The sequence below is a fragment of the Myotis myotis genome, unplaced genomic scaffold (assembly GCF_014108235.1).
Source record: "Myotis myotis isolate mMyoMyo1 unplaced genomic scaffold, mMyoMyo1.p scaffold_m19_p_18, whole genome shotgun sequence".
In the NCBI taxonomy this organism is placed as follows: domain Eukaryota; kingdom Metazoa; phylum Chordata; class Mammalia; order Chiroptera; family Vespertilionidae; genus Myotis; species Myotis myotis.
In genome coordinates this window covers 12,727,551-12,749,515 of record NW_023416322.1, presented here as the reverse complement: position 1 = coordinate 12,749,515, position 21,965 = coordinate 12,727,551, and the positions used below count along the sequence as shown (strand labels likewise).

Genomic DNA, 21,965 nt, shown 5'->3' with positions numbered 1-21,965 from the left:
ATTGTTCAGCTGGAGGTCCCCACTCCATCTTCAGTAGCCCCAGCAGCCTGCAGCCTTGCCTCAGAGAGATTTGCTATCACTGACTCCAGCAGCCTTAAGCTCTCCTCTGTACTGAGTCACTAAGAGCCTCCCCAGTTGCCATGCCCTCCGCTCTACCAAGAAGAGTGGGATTTGGGCCACATGACTTTACTGTCACGTGATTGACATACAGCCTTTGAGTGATGAAGGAGACCCCTCCTCACCAAGTCAGAACTGCCTGGGGGCAGGAGAGAGGAATTCCCCACTCCTTGTAGTTGTGAATCAGAGCCCCATGTGCTGAAACATACATCCCACTGCCTGAAACTCACACTCAGGAGTGAGTCAGCATTGCCCCATCTGATGGACAGACAATGGAGACATCCCAGGCTCAAGCCGCACTGCGGACGTCTGAATCCTAACAGAGTTCTTCAAGAACATAAAACTGATTTCTCCAGAGCCTTGGAGAGGTTCATTCCCTCGACCAAGCCAGATCTCACCATTCCAAGAGTCAGGAAGTTCTTTCTGATCTCTACCTTAGTTCCTCCTGCTTTCTCCCTTTTCATTAGCTCTTCCGTAGAGTGACACAAGTCTTGGGACTTAGTTTTGTTCCATATAGTATCAAAAATGCCTACATACATGGTGATTAAAAAAAATTAACAACCAGTGCCGTTCTAATCAGAATAGACTCTGGCTGGGGTGCTGAGCCAGGTCCAAGTGGAAACAGCCCTGGGTTTGGGTTCTAATCTTGGCTTTGTAGCTAATTTGCTATCTGACCTTGAGCAAATCACTTGAACTCTCTGGGCCTCAGTTTTCTCACCTATAAAAAGGCGGGATTTGGACTAGAGGTTGCAACCTCATATGCCTACAGGGTCAGGCAGTGAAAGTAAATGAGTGAACCCAATAGGGTTGGGTTGTGCCAACTGTAATGGGTAGGCCCCTGCACATGGGCAGCCATTGCCCGGTGGAACTGCGGCCCCAGGTGTTGAGAGCATTTGATTCTTCGAGAGCTGCCAAGAATCCAGACGCTTATGTGAAGTCTCCCGGTGTGTAAAACACTATGTGGGTCAAACAAATATCTCTAAGCCAGTTTCACCCACAGACTCGAGCAGGGGTGGGCAAACTTTTTGACTCGAAGGCCACAATGGGTTCTTAAACTGGACGGGAGGGCCGGAACAAAAGCATGGGTGGAGTGTTTGTGTGAACTAATACATGTTAACACTGCTGCTTGTGAAGGAGCGGAGGGGAGAGCAAGAGAACCCTCCGCTCTTTCGGATAGAACAGCTGAACGGCCCGGATCCGGCCCGCTGGCCGTAGTTTGCCCACGGCTGGACTAGAGGATTAAAAGGGCTCTCCCAGCTTGAATTTTCTGATTCTAAAATATGAGTCTTCTAAAGATCTTTAAGAAATCACCTTAGTTGTGGAGATTTCAACTAGTGCAAAAGTGAATTCCTGCCTGTGGGTTTATACTTTTACTAAAGGCCTGAAAACGAAATTCGTGCAAGAGTAGGCCTTCCTTCCCCTGGCTGCTGGCATCGGCTTCCCTCTGGCTTCGCCTGGAAGGTCATATGGAAGGACATCCAGTCTAATTAGCATATTACATTTTTATTATACTTTTATGCCATTGGGCCTTTTAATTTATTTTGTTTTGTTAATCCTCACCTGAGGACATTTCCCCATTGATTTTTAGAGATAGTGGAAGGGAGGGGGAGAGAAAGAGAGCTGATAGAGACACATTTATTGGTTGCCTCCTGGACACACCCCAACCAGGGCCGGGGATTGAGCTTGCAACTGAGGTCCGTGCTCTTGACCAGAACAGAACTGGGACCCTTCAGTCCATAGGCTGACTCTCTACCCACTGAGCCAAATGGGCTAGGGTGTGATTGGGCGTTTATCTCCCCTTAAATGACACCCTCCTGGTGGTCCCCTCTGATCCTTACACACACCTGCAGTGGACTTTTCGCTTGGTCTCTGGAGCCTAGCCTTGGGCTATAAGGAAGATGCTGCTTGTCCAGTGAGCTCATCAGCCATAAAGATCTGGCTGTGCTGATGTGATGGCCCCTCCCCTGCATGAAGGCAGAGTTGGTCAGGCAGCGGCTGGCTGAGGCAGGCTTGGGGCTTGCTGCCTTCCTAGGCTTTTGTTGGCGATGTCCCTAAGCTTAATTGGGACTGAGGATCAAGTCCACATTATTACGAATCTGGAGCTCTCCAACCTGCCCGCATTAGTTTGCTAGATCTACTGAACCAATGTACCAGAGACTGGGTGGCTTAAACAACAGAAACTTACTGTCTCCCAGTTCCTGAGGCTAGAAGTTCAAAATCAAAGTGTTTGTAAGGCTGGTTCCTTCTGAGGGCTTTGAGGGAAGGATCTGTTCCAGGCCTCTCCTTGGTTTGTAGATGCTATCTTCTCCCTGTGCCTGTCTCTATGTCCAAATTTCCCTTTTTTATAAGGGCCAGTCATGTTTGAGCAGAATCCACCCTAAGCACCCCATTTTAACTTGATTAGCTCTGTAAGGACCCTATCTCCAATAAGGTCACATTCTGAGATACTGGAGGTTACGGGACTTCAACATTTGAATTTAGGGGGACACACACCATTCAACCATAATACTCCTTCTCCATGGCCCCTCACTCAGTGCTTTAAACTCCAACGCTTAACTACTCTGCTTAATGCCCATTTTTTAAAAAAAAATATATATTTTATTGATTTTTTATAGACAGGAAGGGAGAGGAATAGAGAGTTAGAAACATGGATGAGAGAGAAACATCGATCAGCTGCTTCCTGCACACTCCCTACTGGGGATGTGCCTGCAACCAAGGTACATGCCCTTGACCGGAATCGAACCTGGGACCTTTGAGTCTGCAGGCAGATGCTCTATCCACTGAGCCAAACCAGTTAGGGCTTAATGCCCATTCTTACTGATGACAGCTCAGTGCAGCTGGGGTCTCATGCACTGGTGCACAGCTCACTGTAAGCATGTATTCTGTCCAGACTGGCGATCTCTCCTCAAGCGCCTGTTATGGTATATACGGGCCTTGAATTTCAGGCAATAACCGGAGATGTCATCTTGTTCTGTGAGGCACTGCCTGCATGGTAATTTTTATCCTTATACACTGATAAAAATGGCAAGTATTTATATAGCGCTCGATGAGTGCCAACGACTGTTCCAATCTCTTTATATTAAGTAACTTACTGAATCCCCACAATACCCCTTTGAGCAGGGAGCTATGATTTACCTTGTTCTAGCTCAGGTCAGAAACTGGGGTCCAGAGACCTTAGAAACTTTCCCAAGTCTGTAGTAACCGAAGGAGTTGGGGCTTGAATCCCAATACTTTGAAATGAGATAAACTACTGGGGCGCGAATCTCCAGATGCCATGCTTTTCATCTGTACCGGAAAGTGACCGAATAGATGAGGAAACTGAAACGCAGTAACTCAGCCAAGGTCACCCAGGTAAGAGGCGGAGTCAAGGCGGAATTCTTGCTCTGCAAGCCACAGGGCTTCCCCCAGAGGAGACCCAGGGTCCCTTCCCCACAGTCTGCTTCCACAGGCCCACGGCTAGCCGGGCCACCCAGAATCGCTAAACCTTTATGTGGGGTTAACAGTCTCCACACAGCAGGGTGATTATGGGGCATGAAGTGGGGGTGGCACCCTCTAGACTTAGATCTGACTTCCCCGTCGCTTCCAGTGCCCTGGACCACCAGCCCCCCGGGCACAAGGTGTGAGCCTGCATCTGCACATTTTCTCAGGGCGGGCGGTAAGAAGCGGGGCGGGGCCTCCCGGAGCACAGAGGTTCATGTTTCTCGCAACCTGCCAATCCTGAGCGCAGGGGGCGTGGCCACACGTGGGAGGCGTGGCCAGGTGGCGGTGGTGGCAGTGGCGTCTGGGGTGAGGCGCTGACGTGAGCTGGGCGCACCTGGGCGGAGCAGGTAAGCGCCAGTGCGGGACCGTGAGCGGAGCCCGCACTCCCTACCTGCGCAGAGCCGGGTGTTACCTGCCCAACCTGTCGAGGCGCGCGGTGGCGACTGGAGATCTCAGCTGGGGACATGGTTCGGAGGGACGTCCGCTTCTGGTAGCCGGATTGAGGAAGAAAGGTGGGGACGCCAGCTTCTGGAGGCCAATCTGGGGGTGGGGGTGGTTGGGAGGGACACGCCCGCTGGGGGAGAAAGGCCCGCTCCTGAGTTTGTGGGGTTAGGAAAACTTGGGGACATCTGTCTTTTTTGGGGGGGGGACACCCTGTGGGGTTGACTGTCTCCCTTCTCCAGGTAGCTTTTGGGGTGCCCCAGGCCCGCAGTGCTGGGCCCTCCCGACCCCACACTCCGTCGACTCCCTTTCCCTCCCCGCCCAACCCGCTCTCGGCTCCTACCACCCACCGTCGGATGGAGCTAAGGAGCCTCCACCCTTTGCAGGCTCGCGGGGCCGCCGGCCTCTGTATTTCCCAAAAGGGGAATTCCCAGGCCCGCGGGCCTTTTGGGGCTGGTGGGTGTTTGGGGGAGTTGGTGGTGGGGGAGGCCGAGGGCTTTAGCCAGTTTGTTTTCTTTCCCTGGATTTGTTTAGCACAGTCCGGCCCCCGCCCTGGGAGACACCAGTGGATTTCCAAGTAGACAAGCGAGGTGCTGGGAGGGTGGCGCCGGGCGTGGCCGCTGGGGGTGAGGCCTCTTCCCGTCGGGGCTGGAGGGCTGGTGGTGTGGAGAAATGTGGAGAGTCTCCCCGGCCTGGCTGGAAGGGAGGCCTGGGGTGCCACACTTTACAGGGAGCCTGCTTGGTGGTAAAGGGGTCATCCCTGCCCCAACCCTGCTCTTGATGGATGTCAAAAGTGGAAGCCTGGGAAGGGAGAGGGAGAAGGCGCTTGAGTCCGCTGGTGAAGGCGGGTGGGGAGCCAGGATAGTCCTCTGGGGTTAAACATATGCCTAACGAATGCAGGACAGCAGCACCCAGCACCCTGCACTTCCCCCTCGCCGGCCCCCAAATTCAATCCAGCAGAGAAGAAGGGCACGGGAATTATGGGTATCGACCCAGGATTTACCTCTGAGCAGGGCTGAACTAAAGGGAGGACTGACTGGGAACCTGGAAGTTGGTATTTCAGTTCCCTCCGGAAGGAAGGGAAAAAACAGGACCACCACTGAGGCCTGTCTGCAGGAAACAGCGGTGTGTTTTATTCTGCGGAAAACCTTTGACAGCCAAATCTCAGCTTTGGGGTAGCTGTGCCCCCCCCCCCCAACTTGTCTGGGCAGGAGCTGCAGAGATGGCAGTGGGGTGTTTATAGAGGACCTGCCCCCTGGAATGGGGGTATGAGAGAGCATGGTTAGTGCCTGGGAGAGGTTGAAAATGTGCCTGCTCAATGCCCAGTATGAAGGGAGGAGGTAGGTTAGCATCTTAGCTCTTTGGCTGGTTAAATACATGTTGGAGACGCAGGCCTTGAATTTCGCTGTGATGGCAGCTAGAGATACCAGGGCCGAGTTCAACTAGGCCGAGGTGGTTCTGTGGGCTTTGGGATTTGGGTGGTGAGGGTGTTTGGAAAGAGAACTCTGATTTAGGTGTGTTTGAAGGGGGGTGTCATGTAGTCTTCTCCCGGCCACTTCATTGGCCCTCCATGCTGTTGGCATCTTTGTTGGTGTTTTTGGTTTACGCTCTCAGTGTGTAGAACAGTGGTTCTCAACCTTCTGGCCCTTTAAATACAGTTCCTCATGTTGTGACCCAACCATAACATTATTGTCGTTGCTACTTCATAACTGTAATGTTGCTACTGTTATGAACCGTAATGTAAATATTTGATATGCAGGGTGGTCTTAGGCGACCCCTGTGAAAGAGAACCGCTGGTGTAGAAGAAGGGAGAGATTTGGATGGCGGGGTGCAGTGGCAGGACTTGGGACAGCACACTGATTCAGGGGTGCTGGATCGAGGCCTCAGATAAAGCACTTCACTTTTCTGTGTCTCAGTCAACACAGCTACAAATGGGGATGAGAATACCACTTCCAGATCATGAGGATGAAATCAGACACATTAAGTAAAAATACATGTAAAAACTGTAAAGCCTGTGTAGATATAAAGGGTTGTTGTTACCATGGTCTCATCAGTTGAAGGCCATCATCTTCTATACCAGTGGTTCCCAACGTGAGGCACATGCCCCATGGGGGCGGGAGGGGGGCAATTTGATTTTTAAGGGGGGCGATTTGAGAATGAGTTATTAACAGTGAATTTTTTGCATTTCTTAATCCACACACTAGGTTCTGGGGGCCTCAAATACAGTATATATATATATATATATATATATATATATATATATATTGACATATTTATGTATTTCAGTTCTCTATTATGTTTTGAAACTTTATTTGCTACTTTTTTCATATCACTTCATATTATTATTATTTTTTAACAATTTCTTCCTCAGTACTTCACCTGTCCTTTTGTTCTTTTATTTTTCTCTTTCATGGATGCCATGTTCTTTGGAAGCTTGTTTAGACCAAGTTAATGGCCCTTTAGGCTTCCTCCATGTGGATAGGACTTCACTTTTTGAAAAATAAGAATTATATGTCGGGGGGGGGGGGGCGGGGGGCATCAGGATTTTAGAGATGCTTAGGTGGGGCATGGCCAAAAAAAGGTTGGGAACCACTGTTCTATACCTTACAGTGACCAAGAAATGTCTTAGCTTCCTGTGGTTAAAAAAAAAAAAATACTACTTGTAGTTTTTTAAAAAAATAATAAATTGAAACATGTCATTGCAGGAAAAGATGAATCATATATAAAAGTATATAGGCAAGTATAAAATTCACTCATGATCCTATCACCAGGTAACCATTGCGGATGTCTTGTTGTCTTGGTGTATACTTTCCTTCCCTTTTTAAAATTCTGTGTGTGCGTGTATATGGATCCATGGTGCATGTTGTTACAAGATGGAGATACTCCTGGGCAATCAATATTATATGTTGCATTTTCTCCCTTAACTTCATATTGTAAACCTTTTCCCGAATCCAATAAAAATTATTCAGATGCCCCGTTGTTAATAGCTGCTTAATATTGCAGCCTGTGAACATGTGATTAGCCATTCTCCTCTGTTATTTGGTTGCTTCCATTTTTCCCCTCTCTGCCTGTTTTTAGAGTCTTAGTTACTGGGTGGCAGATGGGGGAGATCTTGGCTGACTTTCAGAAGGTGGAGGAGGGCAGGCTGGGGCGGGTTGCTCTTGGGTACGGCCATCTCGGGAGAACGCTGAGAACCAGGGCTCGAGATCTTAATCACCGGTCTCTATGGGTGGCTGCTTCTCCTTCCCCATCACTATGTGCAGTTCCTTGTGTTGACCTGGTTGCCTTAATTTTTTCTTCATGGGCTGTGGATCAACTAGAATAAACACTTTTCTTCAAAGTCCAGGATCCATCAACAGGTTGATTTTATGTGTCAGACAGGCCCAGACACAGGACTTGGATGCATTGCAATATAAATTCTCAAAAGCCCCTCGCTAGGTTGACTGGTTGGCTGCCCACTTTTCTATTCTTTTCATCCTTCCCTTGCCCCTCCCCCTCCCAGTAGGCTAGGACTGAGGAGAAGGTAGAACTTGCCCTTGGGAGAATGTGTTTCCTCCTCCTTATAAGGCAGTGGTCTCTAGGCTCTGATGGCTTGTGTTGCTGCCCTGCAAAACAACCTAAACCAAGGCCAAGACCAGGGGGTGGGGGTATTTGAATTCTGCATGCCAACCAACCTCACCTGCCCACTGAGCTGTGCTCCCCAGGGGGAAGGTTTCAGTTGCAGGAGATGGTAATTGGGTCAGAAGGCTCAGGTAAGAGCAGGTCTTGCCTTGCTCTTAAAGTGCCAGGGCTGAGTTGGCTTTGGGTTTCCCCCATTGGGTGGAAGTCTAGCCCCTCAGCTAAGCACCTCTGAATGGGAGCCTTTCGCTGACTCAACTGATTTGGTTTCTGAACTGTGATCCAGGTAGGGGTCTTTCTGGGTATGAAGGTGACTTATTTGTCTTCCTTTCCTCCTCAGGCCTTTATGGGGCTTGAGCAGTTCTAATGGGGATTTCTTCAGGAAGGAGTCTGGTGAAAACATTGCGCTTTAGCGCTTAATAACTAGCATAGTGCTTGACACTCAGTAGCTGATGACCAACTCTTTGTTGAATGAATGTTATTTTTTTAGGTGTTTCTTTCTTACCTTAAGTAAAAACAAAGTAAAATAAGAACACCAAAAAAAATAAATAATAAAAATCTAAGCACAACATTCCAGGCAAACAATTCTTCAGTGACCAGCTTTTCCTTTGGGCACACAATCTAGGCAAACCTTTGTTTCCTGTTGTGAGTGCTGGCTGCCTCCAATGCTATCTGCTATGTCTGGGCATTTTTATGAGATTTAATTGCAGACTTTACCCAGGCTGGCTCCTGCAACCAATCAGCTCGCTCCAGCCTCTGGGAGATGAGCAGACCCAGGTAAGGAGGCCATCCGAGCAGGACAGGTCCTGTCGATAGTGCTCTAGGCTTAGGAACAGTGGTATTTAATTATTCTAGGGTTTCTGAGCTTGACCAGACTCACCTGCAGGGCAGGGTCCTCAGAGTCTCCAGCATTCCCAAGTCTTTTTCCACACACTAGATTGTTCTGTGGATAACCAAGTCAGCTCCCCCCCCCCCCTTTTTTTTCCCGTACAGAATCTTTGGGTGGCCCAGAGAAAGGACAGCCAACTCAAAGCCCAGCTAATCAGATCCTGGTGGATATACTACCTGCTCTATGTAAGTGAGGACTTTGGAACTGGGACCTCCCACCCCTCACAGCCCCCAGCCCACTTCTCTCTCGCCATGAAGGTGTCATTTCTTACTAAAATATTCCCATTCACCTTTAGTTGTCTGTCTAAAAAGAGAGCATGCTTCAGGTTCTTGCCCACATCCTTATTGTTTCCATAACATTTTTTCTTCCGTCTCCTGAGACAAGTTTGAAAAGAATAATTTTTGCCCGGCTGGTGTGGCTCAGTGGTTGACCTATGATCCAGGAGGTCACGGTTCGATCCCTGGTTAGGGCACATGCCCGGATTGGGGGCTCGATCTCCCATGGGGGGGCGTGCAGGAGGCAGCTGGTCAATAATTATCCCATCCTTGATGTTTCTAGCTCTCTCTCCCTCTCTCTTAAATCAATAAAAACATATTAAAAAGAAAAGAGCACTTTCTTTCTCTTCCAAAGCCCTTGCTCCTGTAGGAAGGACTGTGTATCCAGCAGAGATGACATCATCTTTTCATTTTTCTGCTCCAGGATTTAAATAGAAGAAATGTGATCTGCTTACATGATAAGTCTGATTTGGCCGGAGCATGAAGTATAAATGGCTTTGGAATAAGAATCAAAAGAACCCTTTCACCTCTTTTCTTTTCTTCCCCACCTGGCACAGTTTATTCCCATATTTAGTTTCTTTGCTGTAATCTAATGAAACTGTAGCTCTATCATAAGGGAACAGTGACTGGGAAAAGTTCCCAGCGACTGGCCTAATTCTCCTGTTCTCCCCATTTCTTCCCCCTCCCCCACCCAGATCATGGCCCTTCACCCCCGAAGAGTTCGGCTGAAGCCCTGGCTGGTGGCCCAGGTGGACAGTGGCCTGTACCCTGGGCTCATCTGGCTTCACAGGGACTCCAAACGCTTCCAGATTCCCTGGAAACATGCCACCCGGCATAGCCCCCAACAGGAGGAGGAAAATACCATTTTCAAGGTAAAGAGCCTTACCATTTGACTTGAAACGTTTTCCATTCTCTCAGACTTTGTTGGCTTTTATGGTTTGTGCTGGTTTCTCTTTTGACATGAGGAATACACTAAATCCAAAACGCTGATGCAACCGTGTTTATGATGGGGGTGCCCAAACTTCACAGGCATAGTAATCTCTCTTGTTGGGGCATGTCTATGATGGTTGAGGTCATTTATTCTTTCCCACTGGTCCACGGTACTCAATTCACATTCCAAAGGATCCTGGGTAAAGTTGGCCAAACTCCTGTGAATTGTTCCAAAAGCTCCCAAGAGTTAGCAATGGACTCTTCCTCTTCATTGGCTCAGGGTTCTTGCTATGAAGAAAGGTATCTGGGCCTGGGAATGGCTCTTCAGACCAGGGCAGGGCTACTGAGTGTCAGCAGGCTCCTAGCATAGTCCGTAAGGTGGGTGTAGTGGACCCTTAGCAAGTTTTTCTTTTGATATTGACATATTTTGCCTTATCCATGCCTCTGCTTAAAAATTAAAAGGTGACTTAATTATGTTTTCATTATACAAATATCTTTTCTATAAATAAAAAGCAGCATAGGGGATATAGTCAATAATATTGTAATAACTGTGTATGGTGTTGAGTGGGTGTTACACTTATCAAGGGGGTCACTTCGTCAATTATATAAATGTCTAATCACTATGTTGTACACCTGAAACTAATATAATATTACACATCAACTGTAATTGAAAAATAATTTAAAATTTTAAAAATTGAAAATTACATTAAAATAAAGAAATTTGTTGTGATACGAGAGTCATTTTACTTAACTGAAAACAAGTTTTAATCACCTGGCATGTTACAAATGTTAAGTGAAACCAGAGCTGACTTAGCCAGAAGCAGGTGGGAAGCTGCTGTGGGCAGGGGTGTGATGTGGTTGGTAACTTGCGAGCCTGCACCCCATCTCCAGACCAAAACTTCTCTGTGCTGGTCAGTCTTCCAGCTCGTGAGTAACTTTTGTTACTGCACCCCCAAGACACCAAGAAGTGAATTCATCCTTTGTTTCCTGACTCTAAGCTGCAAGTCAGAAGTGAAATTCAGTCTCTACCGTGGGCCTGTCAAGATCTTGCTGAGACTGGACCAGGAAAGGTGGGCTCACATCTCAAAGGAGAGCCATCCTGGAGATGTCTCCCACCCGACTCCGTTATGGCAGGTGTAGAGAGAAGAGGCAGAGAGAAAATTGGCCCGAGAAAGTGAACGAGCACTTAATTTAAAATTAAATAATGATACAATAGGGATAGGAAAACATCTGTAAACCAGCACCAACATTCGAGTTGGCACGGAGTGGGGATGGGCCTGCCCTGCTTCCAACTGCTCTGAAATTGGGTTTGCTGTTGACGTAGTTGGTGGTGGCTGGCCACTGAGGAAGAGGCTGGTTCTTAGAAGCCCCACTCAGAAGAACAATCTGTGTGCTTAGGGTTTGAGGAAAAGGGGGCTGTGGGAAGCTGTGTGGTCATTTTTATCTGTGTATCTGTTTGCAGATGCTAAGGGAGAGCCTTAGAAGTCAGGAGAGAAGTGAGGTTGCTTTTACAGATCCAAAGCTCTGACTGGCCTTTGACAGGATGGTGGGTTAGGGGTGGGGGCACTAGCATTAAGAGGATGCCTGATCCACACCCTATGTCCATTTCTCATTTAATTCTTGGCGGCTCTGTAAGGGAGTTTACTCTCATGTTGTAGATGCAGAAGCTGAGTCTCTGAGGGGCTAAGTAGCTTGCTGAAATCACACAGCCAATACATGGTGGGGTCACGATTTGAACCCAGGCCTACCTTCTCCCCCATTTTCATCCTGCCCCTTCTCACTGGGAATTGGAAGACCTGTCTTCAGGTCCTGCTACCATCAATTGCATGTGTGGTCTTGAGCAAGTCACAATCTCTTTGGGATTTAGATTCCCCTTCAGTAAATTGGAGATGAACCCAGTCTTGCTTGCCTCTCAAGGATTGTTGTGAAAATTGAAAGAATGGGACTCGGAGATTACCATAAAAATGCAGGGGTCACTTCCATTTTAGGAAGAGAAATAGGGACCTGTACAGTGACCAGAATCTCAGAAGTATGACTCAGAACAGGTTTGAACAAGTAATGTTTATAAATCACAGTGCTGGCCTTGTGGTGGGTGCTACCTTCTGCTGCATCAGTATAAACCCTCCATGTCATCTGCGTGGGCCCTGGTGTGTGTGTGTGCGTGTGTCTGGGCATCAGTAGGCACTCACTGCAGTTTCCTATTCCTCAGGCCTGGGCTGTGGAGACAGGGAAGTACCAGGAAGGGGTGGATGACCCTGACCCGGCTAAATGGAAGGCCCAGCTCCGCTGTGCTCTCAACAAGAGCAGGGAATTCAACCTGATGTATGATGGCACCAAGGAGGTGCCCATGAATCCAGTGAAGATATATCAAGTGTGTGACATTCCCCAGCCCCAGGGCTCCATCATTAACCCAGGTGAGGCCTCAGCTGCTGGGGAGAAGGTGGACCGTTTGTCAAGTTCTAGGCTGGACTCTTAAAGAGATAGGTGACTTGAAAATTGCCTGGCTTTTTACGTTTAAGACTGGTAAAGCAAGAAAGCCTTTCTGTTCCCAAAGAACAGAAGATGTAAACTCAGCAAAATCTTCTTGCTCATTTAAGGGGATAGGTACTAGCCTGATTGCTTAAAGCATTAGAAAGTAGAGGGAGTATAGTATAGATTTCTACCAAAAAGAAAATAGCTTCTTGAGACTTAACACTTAGAGCAGAGGCCAAGTAGTTTAGAAGAAAGAAGAGATAAAACTTAGAAGGTTTGAGTTCTAAAGCTGGTTCTTGTCACTTCACTACCTGTGGGACATTGAATCAAGGCATTTGACCTAGCGAGTCTGTTTTTCAGCTGAAAAATGGGGATGCTCATCTTTCTTGCCTAGTTCAAAGGCTACTGCAAGAATCAATTGACATAATGTGTAAAAGCTCTTAAGTTCTCTTTATAAATGTTGAGGTGAGTGGCCATTTAGTTGTAGGATACTTTTACTAAGAGAATACCACCCGATCCTCCTAAATACCCAATCCTTAACAAGAAGTGAATAAGAGCTAGATAATTTTTTTTTTTTTTTTTGGAGAGCCAGATCATTTTGATTTGTCCTCAGCAAATCTGGTGAGGCCCTGCCAGGAGAGAAGGGTCTGTTCTCACATTAAGCTTACAAAAGAGAGAAGTTGGTATCCTTGAGTTCTTAAAAGGGATGCTAATGTGTAGGAAGAGGGTTAGAATACAAATTTAAGAGATTTCTGTAGGAGGGAGTACGGTTTGCAGTTCCTTAACAGGGGAGGGGAAGAGAGCTTACATCAGGGCTCTGTGGCAAGAGTTGGAATCAGGGATCAACATATCCTCGGCTCCCACTCTTCTTGATTAGGGCACTGAGGGTGCACACTGAGCCCAGAGACCCCCTGTGCTAGCTGTCCCTAGCTTGTGCAGGGGGTTGGCTACAGCAATAACTGGAACCTGAGGGGGTTCACTTGCAGCTGCGTGTCTGTTTCTTGGTAGGATCCACTGGATCTGCTCCTTGGGATGAGAAGGATAATGATGTGGATGAAGAAGATGAGGAAGATGAGCTGGATCAGTCACAGCACCATGTTCCCATCCAGGACACCTTTCCCTTCCTGAACATCAATGGTGAGGAGGGGTGATAGGTGGTCCAGAGGGGTGAAGAGGGCTTTGACCTTGCTCCTGCTGACCCCTCAGCCACCACTGCACTGGGAGCAGTGACCAGGCCCTGTGGCCAGGCTGCTGGTCTGTTAGTAAGCAGGGGTCATAGGCAAGTGAACTCTGCTGGCCCATTTAAAAATTTTACTAATTCTCAGTCCCACATACAAAACTTTTATACATTTTGCTGACTTCTTTCAGGCCAAGTTGCAGGCATCATTTTCATGAATTGTAGGTAGACTCTTTTGCTCTTTCCCTCAGTATAAATCTTGTGTCACTTTCTGGACAGGGTCTACTCAGCTAAGGCTCTGTGATGGGAACTTGTGGTTTCTACAGCTCTCAGTTCTCGGCTGTGATAGAATTGAGCTGCAAGGGACTTTTCTTTTGTGGATTTTTAAAAATATATTTTTAAAAATTAATCTTTATTGTTGAGATTATTACAGATGTCCCTTTCCCACCCTCCCCCCCATAGCTCCCCTCCACCTGGTTCCCACCCCACCCCAGGCCCTCGCCACCCTATTGTCTGTGCCCATAGGTAATGCATACATGCATATAAGATCTTTGTCTAATCTCTTCCCGCAACGCCCCACACCCAGATCCTTACCTCTGAGAATTACCTCTGTTCCATTTCCATGCCCCTGATTCTATTCTATTTACCAGTTTATTCTGTTCATCAGATTTTTTATTCATTTAAGTTTTAGATTCAATTGTTGATAGATATGTATTTGTTGTCACTTTGTTGTTCATATTTTTTATCTTTACTTTTTTCTCCTTCTTCCTCGTCTTAAAGAATATCCTTCAACATTTCGTATAATACTGGTTTGGTGATGGGTGAAGTCCTTTAGCTTTTTCTTATCTGTGAAGCTCTTTATCTGACCTTCAATTCTAAATGATAGTTTTGCTGGGTAAAGTAATCTTGGTTGTCGGTTCTTGCTATTCATCACTTTGAATATTTTTTGCCACTCCCTTCTGGACTGCATAGTTTCTGTTGAGAAATCAACAATGGGCACTCCCTTGTAGGTAACTAACAGTTTTTCTCTTGCTGCTTTTAAGATTCTCTTTATGTTTTGACCTTGGCATTTTAATTATGATGTGTCTTGGTGTGGTCCTCTTTGGATTCCTCTTGTTTGGGGTTCTCTGTGCTTCCTGGACTTGTAAGTCTATTTCTTTCACCAGGGAGGGAAAGTTTTCTGTGATTATTTCTTCAAATAGGTTTTCAATATCTTGCTCTCTTCTTCTGGCACCCCCATAATTCGGACGTTGGTATGCCTGCAGTTGTCCCAGAGGCTCCTTACACTATCTTCATATTTTTGGATTTTTTTTCCTTTTTGCTCTTCTGGTTGGGTGTTTTGTCCTTCCTCGTATTTCAAATCATTGATTTTGATTCTCGGGATCCTCTACTCTACTGTTGAATCCCTGTATATTACTCTTTATTTCAGTCAGTGCATGCTTAATTTCTGACTGATCCTTTTCCTTTTTTTTTTTTTTGGCATTCTCACTAAGATCCTTGAAAGTCTCACTAAGTTCATCAGAGGTTTCTAGAAGATTCTTTTTTTTTTTTTTTTTAATATATTTTATTGATTTTTTACAGAGAGGAAGGGAGAGAGATAGAGAGCTAGAAACATCGATGAGAGAGAAACATCGATCAGCTGCCCCCTGCACATCCCCCACCGGGGAAGTGCCCACAACCCAGGCACATGCCCCCGACCGGAATCGAACCCGGGACCCTTCAGTCCACAGGCCGACACTCTATCCACCGAGCCAAACCGGCTTCGGCTAGAAGATTCTTGAGTAACCTTGTAACTGTGGTTTTTGAACTCTATATCCAGTTTTCTTTCTTCCATTCCTTTAATTTGTGACATATTTCTTTGTCTCTGCATTTTGGCTGCTTCCCTGTGTTTGTTTCTATGTTTTGGGTAGCTGCTAAGTCTGAGTTGATAGAGTGGCCTTGTGTAGTAGGTGTCCTATAGGGCCCAGTGGCTCAGCCTCCCCAATCACCTGAGATGGACACTGTTGGTGCACCCCTTTGTGGGCTGTGTGCACAGTTTTGTTGTAGTTGAGCCTTGATTGCTGTTGGTGTCACTGGGAGGAATTGACCTCCAGGCCAATTGGCTGTGGGGCCAGTTGCGACTACAGCGGGAGAGCTGCTGTGCAGGAGACACCCTTATGGAGCAGGACTTGCTTCAGTGGGGCTTTGGCACTCCGAGTCTACTCCTTGAATGTGTTGCTTATGCATGTGAAGAGTTGTGATCTGGTATGGTCTCACACTGACCACTGGGTACACTGGCTCTTGGGTCTCCAGGGAGGTGCAAAGTCAGCCATTGCCTGGGGCCATCCAGCAGGAGCTATAGAGAGATATGCAGATTCCTCCTTTTTGTATTGGGTTTAGAAATGCCCAGATGAGGACCAGCTGTGAAGCAAGGCAGGCTGGTGCTGGGTCTCGAGCCTTTTATTGATAGGTTTGGGAATCCCTGACCCAGCTATAGCTTGTTTGACAGATTTTTAGCCCAAGAAAGGAAAGACCATTCATATGCAAAAGCTGCTGCGCATAACTTGTGTGGGGTTATAAATTGGGTGGGGCAGGGTCTCAGAGAATCACCAGGGTGGAGCACACAGAAATGGCTGCCAGTCAGCCCTGCACCGGGGAAGTCCCAGCACCGGAACAAGGACTGCCGTAAGCACCTCCGTCTGGAAGAAAGTTGCCCCAAGTTCCAACCCCAATGCCAGACAGTCCAATTTCTCCCTATATGTGTCTGGGTCCCCCAGAGCCTCGCCTGGCACTGGAGCTCAGAGGAAGTGAGAGCTTGTAAATTCAGTTCGTGGTGCCGGCCTTTTAGGAGGAGCAGCTGGGTCTCCAGCAGCCTGTGTGTCACTCAGCCCCAATCCCCACTGGTTTTTACAGTCCATAGTTCTTACTGCCTGTAGGGACTTCTTTCCCCATCTCTGGAACCCTGGGCTGGGTGTCTGGTGTGGGCTGGGACCCCTTGCTCCTCCAGGCGGCCTCCGCAAAGGCTATCTCCCTCCCAATCATCTCCCCCCAGCTCGTTCTGTGCCTCCGCGCCTCCTACCAGTCTCAGTGTGTTTTCTTCTTTACTTCTCTAGTTGTAGTACTTCCATTCAGCCAGCTTTCTGGTGGTCCTGGATGATAGCTGTTCTGCATTTAGTTGTAATTTTGATGTGGACGTGGGAGGCAGCAAGAACAGGCATTTACCTATGCTGCCACTGTGGTTCTCTTTTTTGTAGACTTCTTAAAATTCAGCTTCCCAGGAAAAATGAGTTGAGAGGTTGGAAGGTCACTGTGTGATAGGGCAGGTACTGGATCTCCCATTGCCCATCCTGAGGATGCTTGAACACAAGCTGAACTGCTCCTCTGCCGCATCTTCGCTGGAACTGCCCACTAAAATGGTCCTTGACATGCATTCAGTTGGGCAGCTTTCACTGCTTTTCTAGTTTCATCTGGCTGCTATGGTTGAAATGAGATACTTGCGGGCTGCCTTGGACCCTTTTGGGGAAGATGTGTGGCATATATGAAAAACAAAGTAAAATGGGTACATAGATTTAAGCAGACAAAGGGTCCAAGAAACATTAACCTCTGTGATTCCAGAGCTGTTGGGGCAGAGGAAGAAGAATTGTGGAAGAATAGATGCCTAAGAGGTGAGGCTAGGAGGAGATATCTGTAGACTTCTGAGTGAGCCAACTTGGCCAACAGCAGGGAAATAGGATGGGTTTTTTTAAATTAACTTTTAAGAAAAGCTTTATTTGGGTACTTGTGAATAAATAATACTCTTACATGATTTAAAATTCATAATGGTACAAAAAGGTAATCAGTGGAAGGTTTTCCTTCCATCCCGTCTCTGAAACTTCCAGTTCCTTCCCTGGAGGGTCCTTGAGTATCCTTCCAGATGTTTAATGCATGTAAAGTATTTGTTTTTAATGGAATTTTGATAAATTAACACTTACTCAAAGCTAATAAACTGATTCCGTTGAGTTCCTTTTATGAAAGATAACCAGGTTTTATTTAATTGCAGGGTTCAAATTTTACAACAGGGAACTTCTCATATATGCTCATATTGATTTAACCCCAGAGGAAACTCACCCCTCTGTTAATCTTCAGCAAACCCATGTTTTCATGACTATGAGTTTATGGGAGAACCAATATGATTAGGTTTCCCAGACGCAGGTGTTTTTTGTTGTGTTAGTTGTGGGGATCCTCGATGGGTTGCCACATTTATCTTGATCCAGTGTTTGACTCTTGTCTGTTGACTTTATTAGGTGTTAGAGCCTCAGACCAGATGCTGTGCATGTGTGGTGCCCCTGCCTGCTCAGCCACATCCTTCTGTTCTAGGTTCTCCCATGGCACCGGCCAGTGTGGGCAACTGTAGTGTAAGCAACTGCAGTGTGGGCAACTGCAGCCCTGAAGCAGTGTGGCCCAAAACGGAACCTCTGGAGATGGAAGTACCCCAGGCACCTATACAGCCCTTCTATAGCTCTCCAGAGCTGTGGATCAGCTCTCTTCCAAGTAAGTGAGCCCTGGGCTTTCTCGATGGGTCTTCAGCTCCTAATATAGTCCCTTCCTGCCTTGCCTTCTGCTTCCATTTCTTTGCCTTGTATAGAATAGCTACCTTTTCCACAGGTACCTTCTGCGTATGGTTCCTGGCCAGCTGATGATGGGTTACCAGGGCAGAAATAAAGAGACAGTAGCCTATGCCTAATTGCCCAAGAGGATGCTCTGATTGGTTTCAGCTCCAGGTTACTCACCTTTTAAGTGGGTGGGAGTCCTGGTTTTATCAGTTTGGTTAGGGGATTTGGGGATAAGACTAGTGGTGGGATAGGGAGGTAATGGCCAGGGATTTAATAAAGGGGGTTTTTAGATTTTGAAGGGGCTTTAGGGTTCAGAGAAAATCTCTTTCTGGATTGGGCACAAATTTATTTCAATGAAGAATCATTGTCGCCCTAGCTGGGTAGCTCAGTTGGTTAGAGCATCGTCCTGATGTGCTAAGGTTGATCCTCGGTCAGGGCACCCTATTGTCTGTGTCCATGCAATGAATTCATAAATAAGTGGAACAAGTCGATGTTTCTCTCCTTCTCTCCCTTCCTCTCTCTCTAAAATCAATTAACAAAATTAAAAATAATTATATTAAAATAAAAAAAAGAATCATTGTCAATTCTCCATCTCCCTTTCAATCTACACATGGGGAGAAGTGGGGGAGAATGCTAGAATTTTGTCCAAGAGGCTAATAGCTTTAATAAGACCATAGGGAGACTTGCTGAGTGAAAATTTAGTTTGCTTTGAGCTGTATCGTTTTTATATATTGTTAAAACAGAAAGATGAGTTGGTATTCTTGTTTTGCTGGTTTCTTTAAAAAATATGACACAAACCAGATACCTTAGTTTCTAGCTCCTTCCCATGCCTATAGATACAGAGACTCAGTATGAAATGGGAAGACCAGGACTCGGACCTTAGCTTGGAGGAATTCTAGCCCTTAGGGTGTGGTGATTGAACGGAGATAGGAATGATGGACCTTTGAACTGTTTGCTTCAAGACAGCCTTTTGCGTGACTGTTTCAGGGTTATGTTGATGTCTCCCTCTATTGCAGGGAGGATAACTATGGCCATGGCCTTCCTGAACGCTGGTAGAAAGGTGGCTCAATCTTGATGGACTTGTATGAGTCTTAGGGACAAATGGGCAGAGCAGCAGAGCAGGACCCTCACTGTCCTCTCTCACCTTGCAGTGACTGACCTGGACATCAAGTTTCAGTACCGTGGGAAGGAGTATGTGCAGACCTTGACCGTGAGCAACCCCCAGGGCTGCCGGCTCTTCTATGGGGATCTGGGTCCCATGCCTGACCAGGAGGAGCTCTTTGGTCCTGTCAGTCTGGAGCAGGTCAAGTTCCCAGGTCCGGAGCACATCACCAATGAGAAGCAGAAGCTGTTCACCAGCAAGCTGCTAGACGTCATGGACAGAGGACTGATCCTGGAGGTCAGCGGTCACGCCATTTATGCCATCAGGCTGTGCCAGTGCAAAGTGTACTGGTCGGGGCCATGTGCCCCATCACTTGTTGCTCCCAACCTGATTGAGAGGCAAAAGAAAGTCAAACTCTTTTGTCTGGAAACATTCCTTAGTGGTGAGTCTCTTTTCAGAAGGTTGATGGGTGGGAAGTGGTCCCTGGAAATATTTCTTCCTCCATCCCTCCTCCCTTTCCTGGCTCTGCAAAGGTGTTTTTTTTTCTGGAGGAAGTAAAGGTCGAAAAGAACCTTGGTTCTGAGAAATGAAAGTGACCTGGGCAACAAAGAAGGGCGTTCCACTCCAATGCTCTGTACTTAGACACTATTTTTAGTTGGTTTTTAGCGCCTTTCGTGGTAGAAGAGGGAAACAGCCTCGTCATTAGCTCCCAAATTCTACCAGTTTATCCTTAAGTTTGGAAGGTGACCCTGTTCATCATAATCAGCAAGACGCATACTCTTCTCCTTTGAAAAATATCCAAATGGTGACTTCAAGCAGGCACATTTAGGGAGAGCACTGCATTGTGAATTTTACAATGTGGTTTGAACCCCAAGTTTAACTCAGTGGTTTCCTCTGAAATGATGAAAATGTTCTGTATTTGTGTTGTCCAGTATGGTAGCCACTAGCCACATGTGGCTATTGAGCATGTTCATGTGACTAAGCAACTAATTTTAATGACCTTAAATTGAATAGCCACAGGTGGTGGCTAGTGCCTACCATATTAGGATGGTATTTACGGAGTGGGTATGGAATGACCCAGGACACCAAACCTGCTCTCCACCTTCTGCAGATCTCATTGCCCACCAGAAGGGACAGATAGAGAAGCAGCCGCCATTTGAGATCTACTTATGCTTTGGAGAAGAATGGCCAGATGGGAAACCCCCGGAAAGGAAACTCATCTTGGTTCAGGTGAGGAGATAAAGGATATGTCAATAACTCTTTACCTTTTCATCAAAGCTTTAGCTCGTAGGTCTGAGGTAGAGCCGTGAGCAAAGGACCCATCAGACTGTGTGGGTTTTAATCCCATCAGATGGAGTACCAGACTCAAGCTTTGCACATTGCACAGTAGGTCCACAATGGGGAATACAAGGTCCTCAAAGTGGGTGACGGTTTTAGTGGAGACCTTGGCTTTCATTCTCTTACTGACATTAGAGTCTTGCTGAAACCTAACAGGATATGACCCTTACAGCTTTTTGACAAAAACCTTTCAGTTACTTTTAAGAACACAACCTTGTTCTAGGAAGTAAAATCAAGATCACTTGGGTTTGGCCCCTGGATTTGTACAACAAGACTAGGCAATAGATGAAATTTGGGTAAATGTCTTGCTAAATAAGCAGTTATTTGTTTAGATATGTGATATGATGCTACATCTAGATTCTTTACCTTCATTTTGAACCAACTTTTAGAGTAAACCCTAATAGGATGGTTCAGAGAGAAGAAGGCATATCCTATATCTAGAGTGGGGGGATTCCCCAGGGCTTCACTGGTCCTTCCTTCAGTCTTGAGTCCCTCCTGCTGTTGAAAAATACCCTTTCCTCAGCAGATACCTGTGTGCTCTGTGTCCTGAACAGGTTATTCCGGTGGTGGCTCGAATGATCTACGAGATGTTTTCTGGTGATTTCACACGATCCTTTGACAGTGGCAGTGTCCGCCTGCAGATCTCGACTCCAGACATCAAAGATAACATCGTTGCTCAGCTGAAGCAGCTGTATCGCATCCTCCAAACCCAGGAAAGCTGGCAGCCCATGCAGTCTACCCCCAACATGCAGCTGCCCCCGGCCCTGCCAGCTCAGTAATCGCGAATGCCATCTTCCTTCTCTTTTTTACAATATTGTACATATGGATATTTTTTATTATTCAGGTTTAACCAGCTTGTAAAACCCCTTTTCTTTAAAACAATGTTAGTAGTTTCTGACTCTCCAAATATGCCTGGTTCTTAAAGTTGATTTAATTTATGGAAAAATCACCCTTTATACTTTCCCTTTCTTTTTTATAAACATCCCAATGGTAGTAGAATTGTAGTAGAAGGAGATTTGGACACCAGGGTTCTAACGACGGCTTTACTCTCAATGTACGACCTTGAACCAAGTCATTTAACCTCTGGGCTTCAGATTCATTACTGTCAAGTGAAGGGGTTGGAATGATGCCTGAAATAATGCCAGCTTTAAAACTCTGATTTGATGACCTCATTCTACTTGGACAAGGAAAAACTGCCTGGAACAGAACCCTTCTGAATTGTTCTTGTACCACTTTTTTTTTTCTTGCCTTCATTAAAGTTCCCTCAAGCACTGATTTGTCCAAGATTGATCTCTGTTTGACCTGTTCTGCTAGTATAGTAAGCTGGCTCCCCGATGGGGGAAGTGAGAGGGAAGGGAGCCAGCTGGTTGCTTAGGAACCAAACATGATATCTAAATAGAAATAGGTGCCAAAGTCTGAAAGTCACCCGGCCTGTGGAGTAAACGCTCATAAATTGAGCTTTTAAAGGGAAGCTGTCAACACAGAAGGCCCAGGATCCTGTGGACGAATTGTTTGGCTGGTGTTTGCCTCGTCACCACTCAGATACCACCATGTG

General features: G+C 46.7%; 1 protein-coding gene across 9 annotated transcripts; it reads left to right on the top strand.

Annotated features, from left to right (window-relative positions):
• Nucleotides 1-3,903: 3,903 nt before the first annotated feature.
• Nucleotides 3,904-21,685, top strand: IRF6 (interferon regulatory factor 6). Of its 9 annotated transcripts, none has more exons than XM_036342832.1 (11): nt 3,905-4,109; nt 6,744-6,774; nt 8,650-8,730; nt 9,516-9,692; nt 10,749-10,820; nt 11,960-12,164; nt 13,231-13,359; nt 17,735-17,908; nt 19,122-19,514; nt 20,184-20,302; nt 20,965-21,685. In XM_036342832.1, the coding sequence occupies exons 4-11, from the start codon at nt 9,519-9,521 to the stop codon at nt 21,187-21,189; spliced, it is 1,491 nt and encodes a 496-aa protein (XP_036198725.1). In that variant the 5' UTR covers nt 3,905-4,109; nt 6,744-6,774; nt 8,650-8,730; nt 9,516-9,518; the 3' UTR covers nt 21,190-21,685. The 9 variants fall into 9 exon arrangements, with proteins under 9 accessions (XP_036198728.1, XP_036198725.1, XP_036198722.1 ...); XM_036342829.1 differs by having other exon boundaries at nt 6,744-8,433; XM_036342833.1 differs by lacking the exon at nt 6,744-6,774 and having other exon boundaries at nt 3,905-4,104; nt 8,648-8,730.
• The last annotated feature ends 280 nt before the right edge of the window (nt 21,686-21,965 follow it).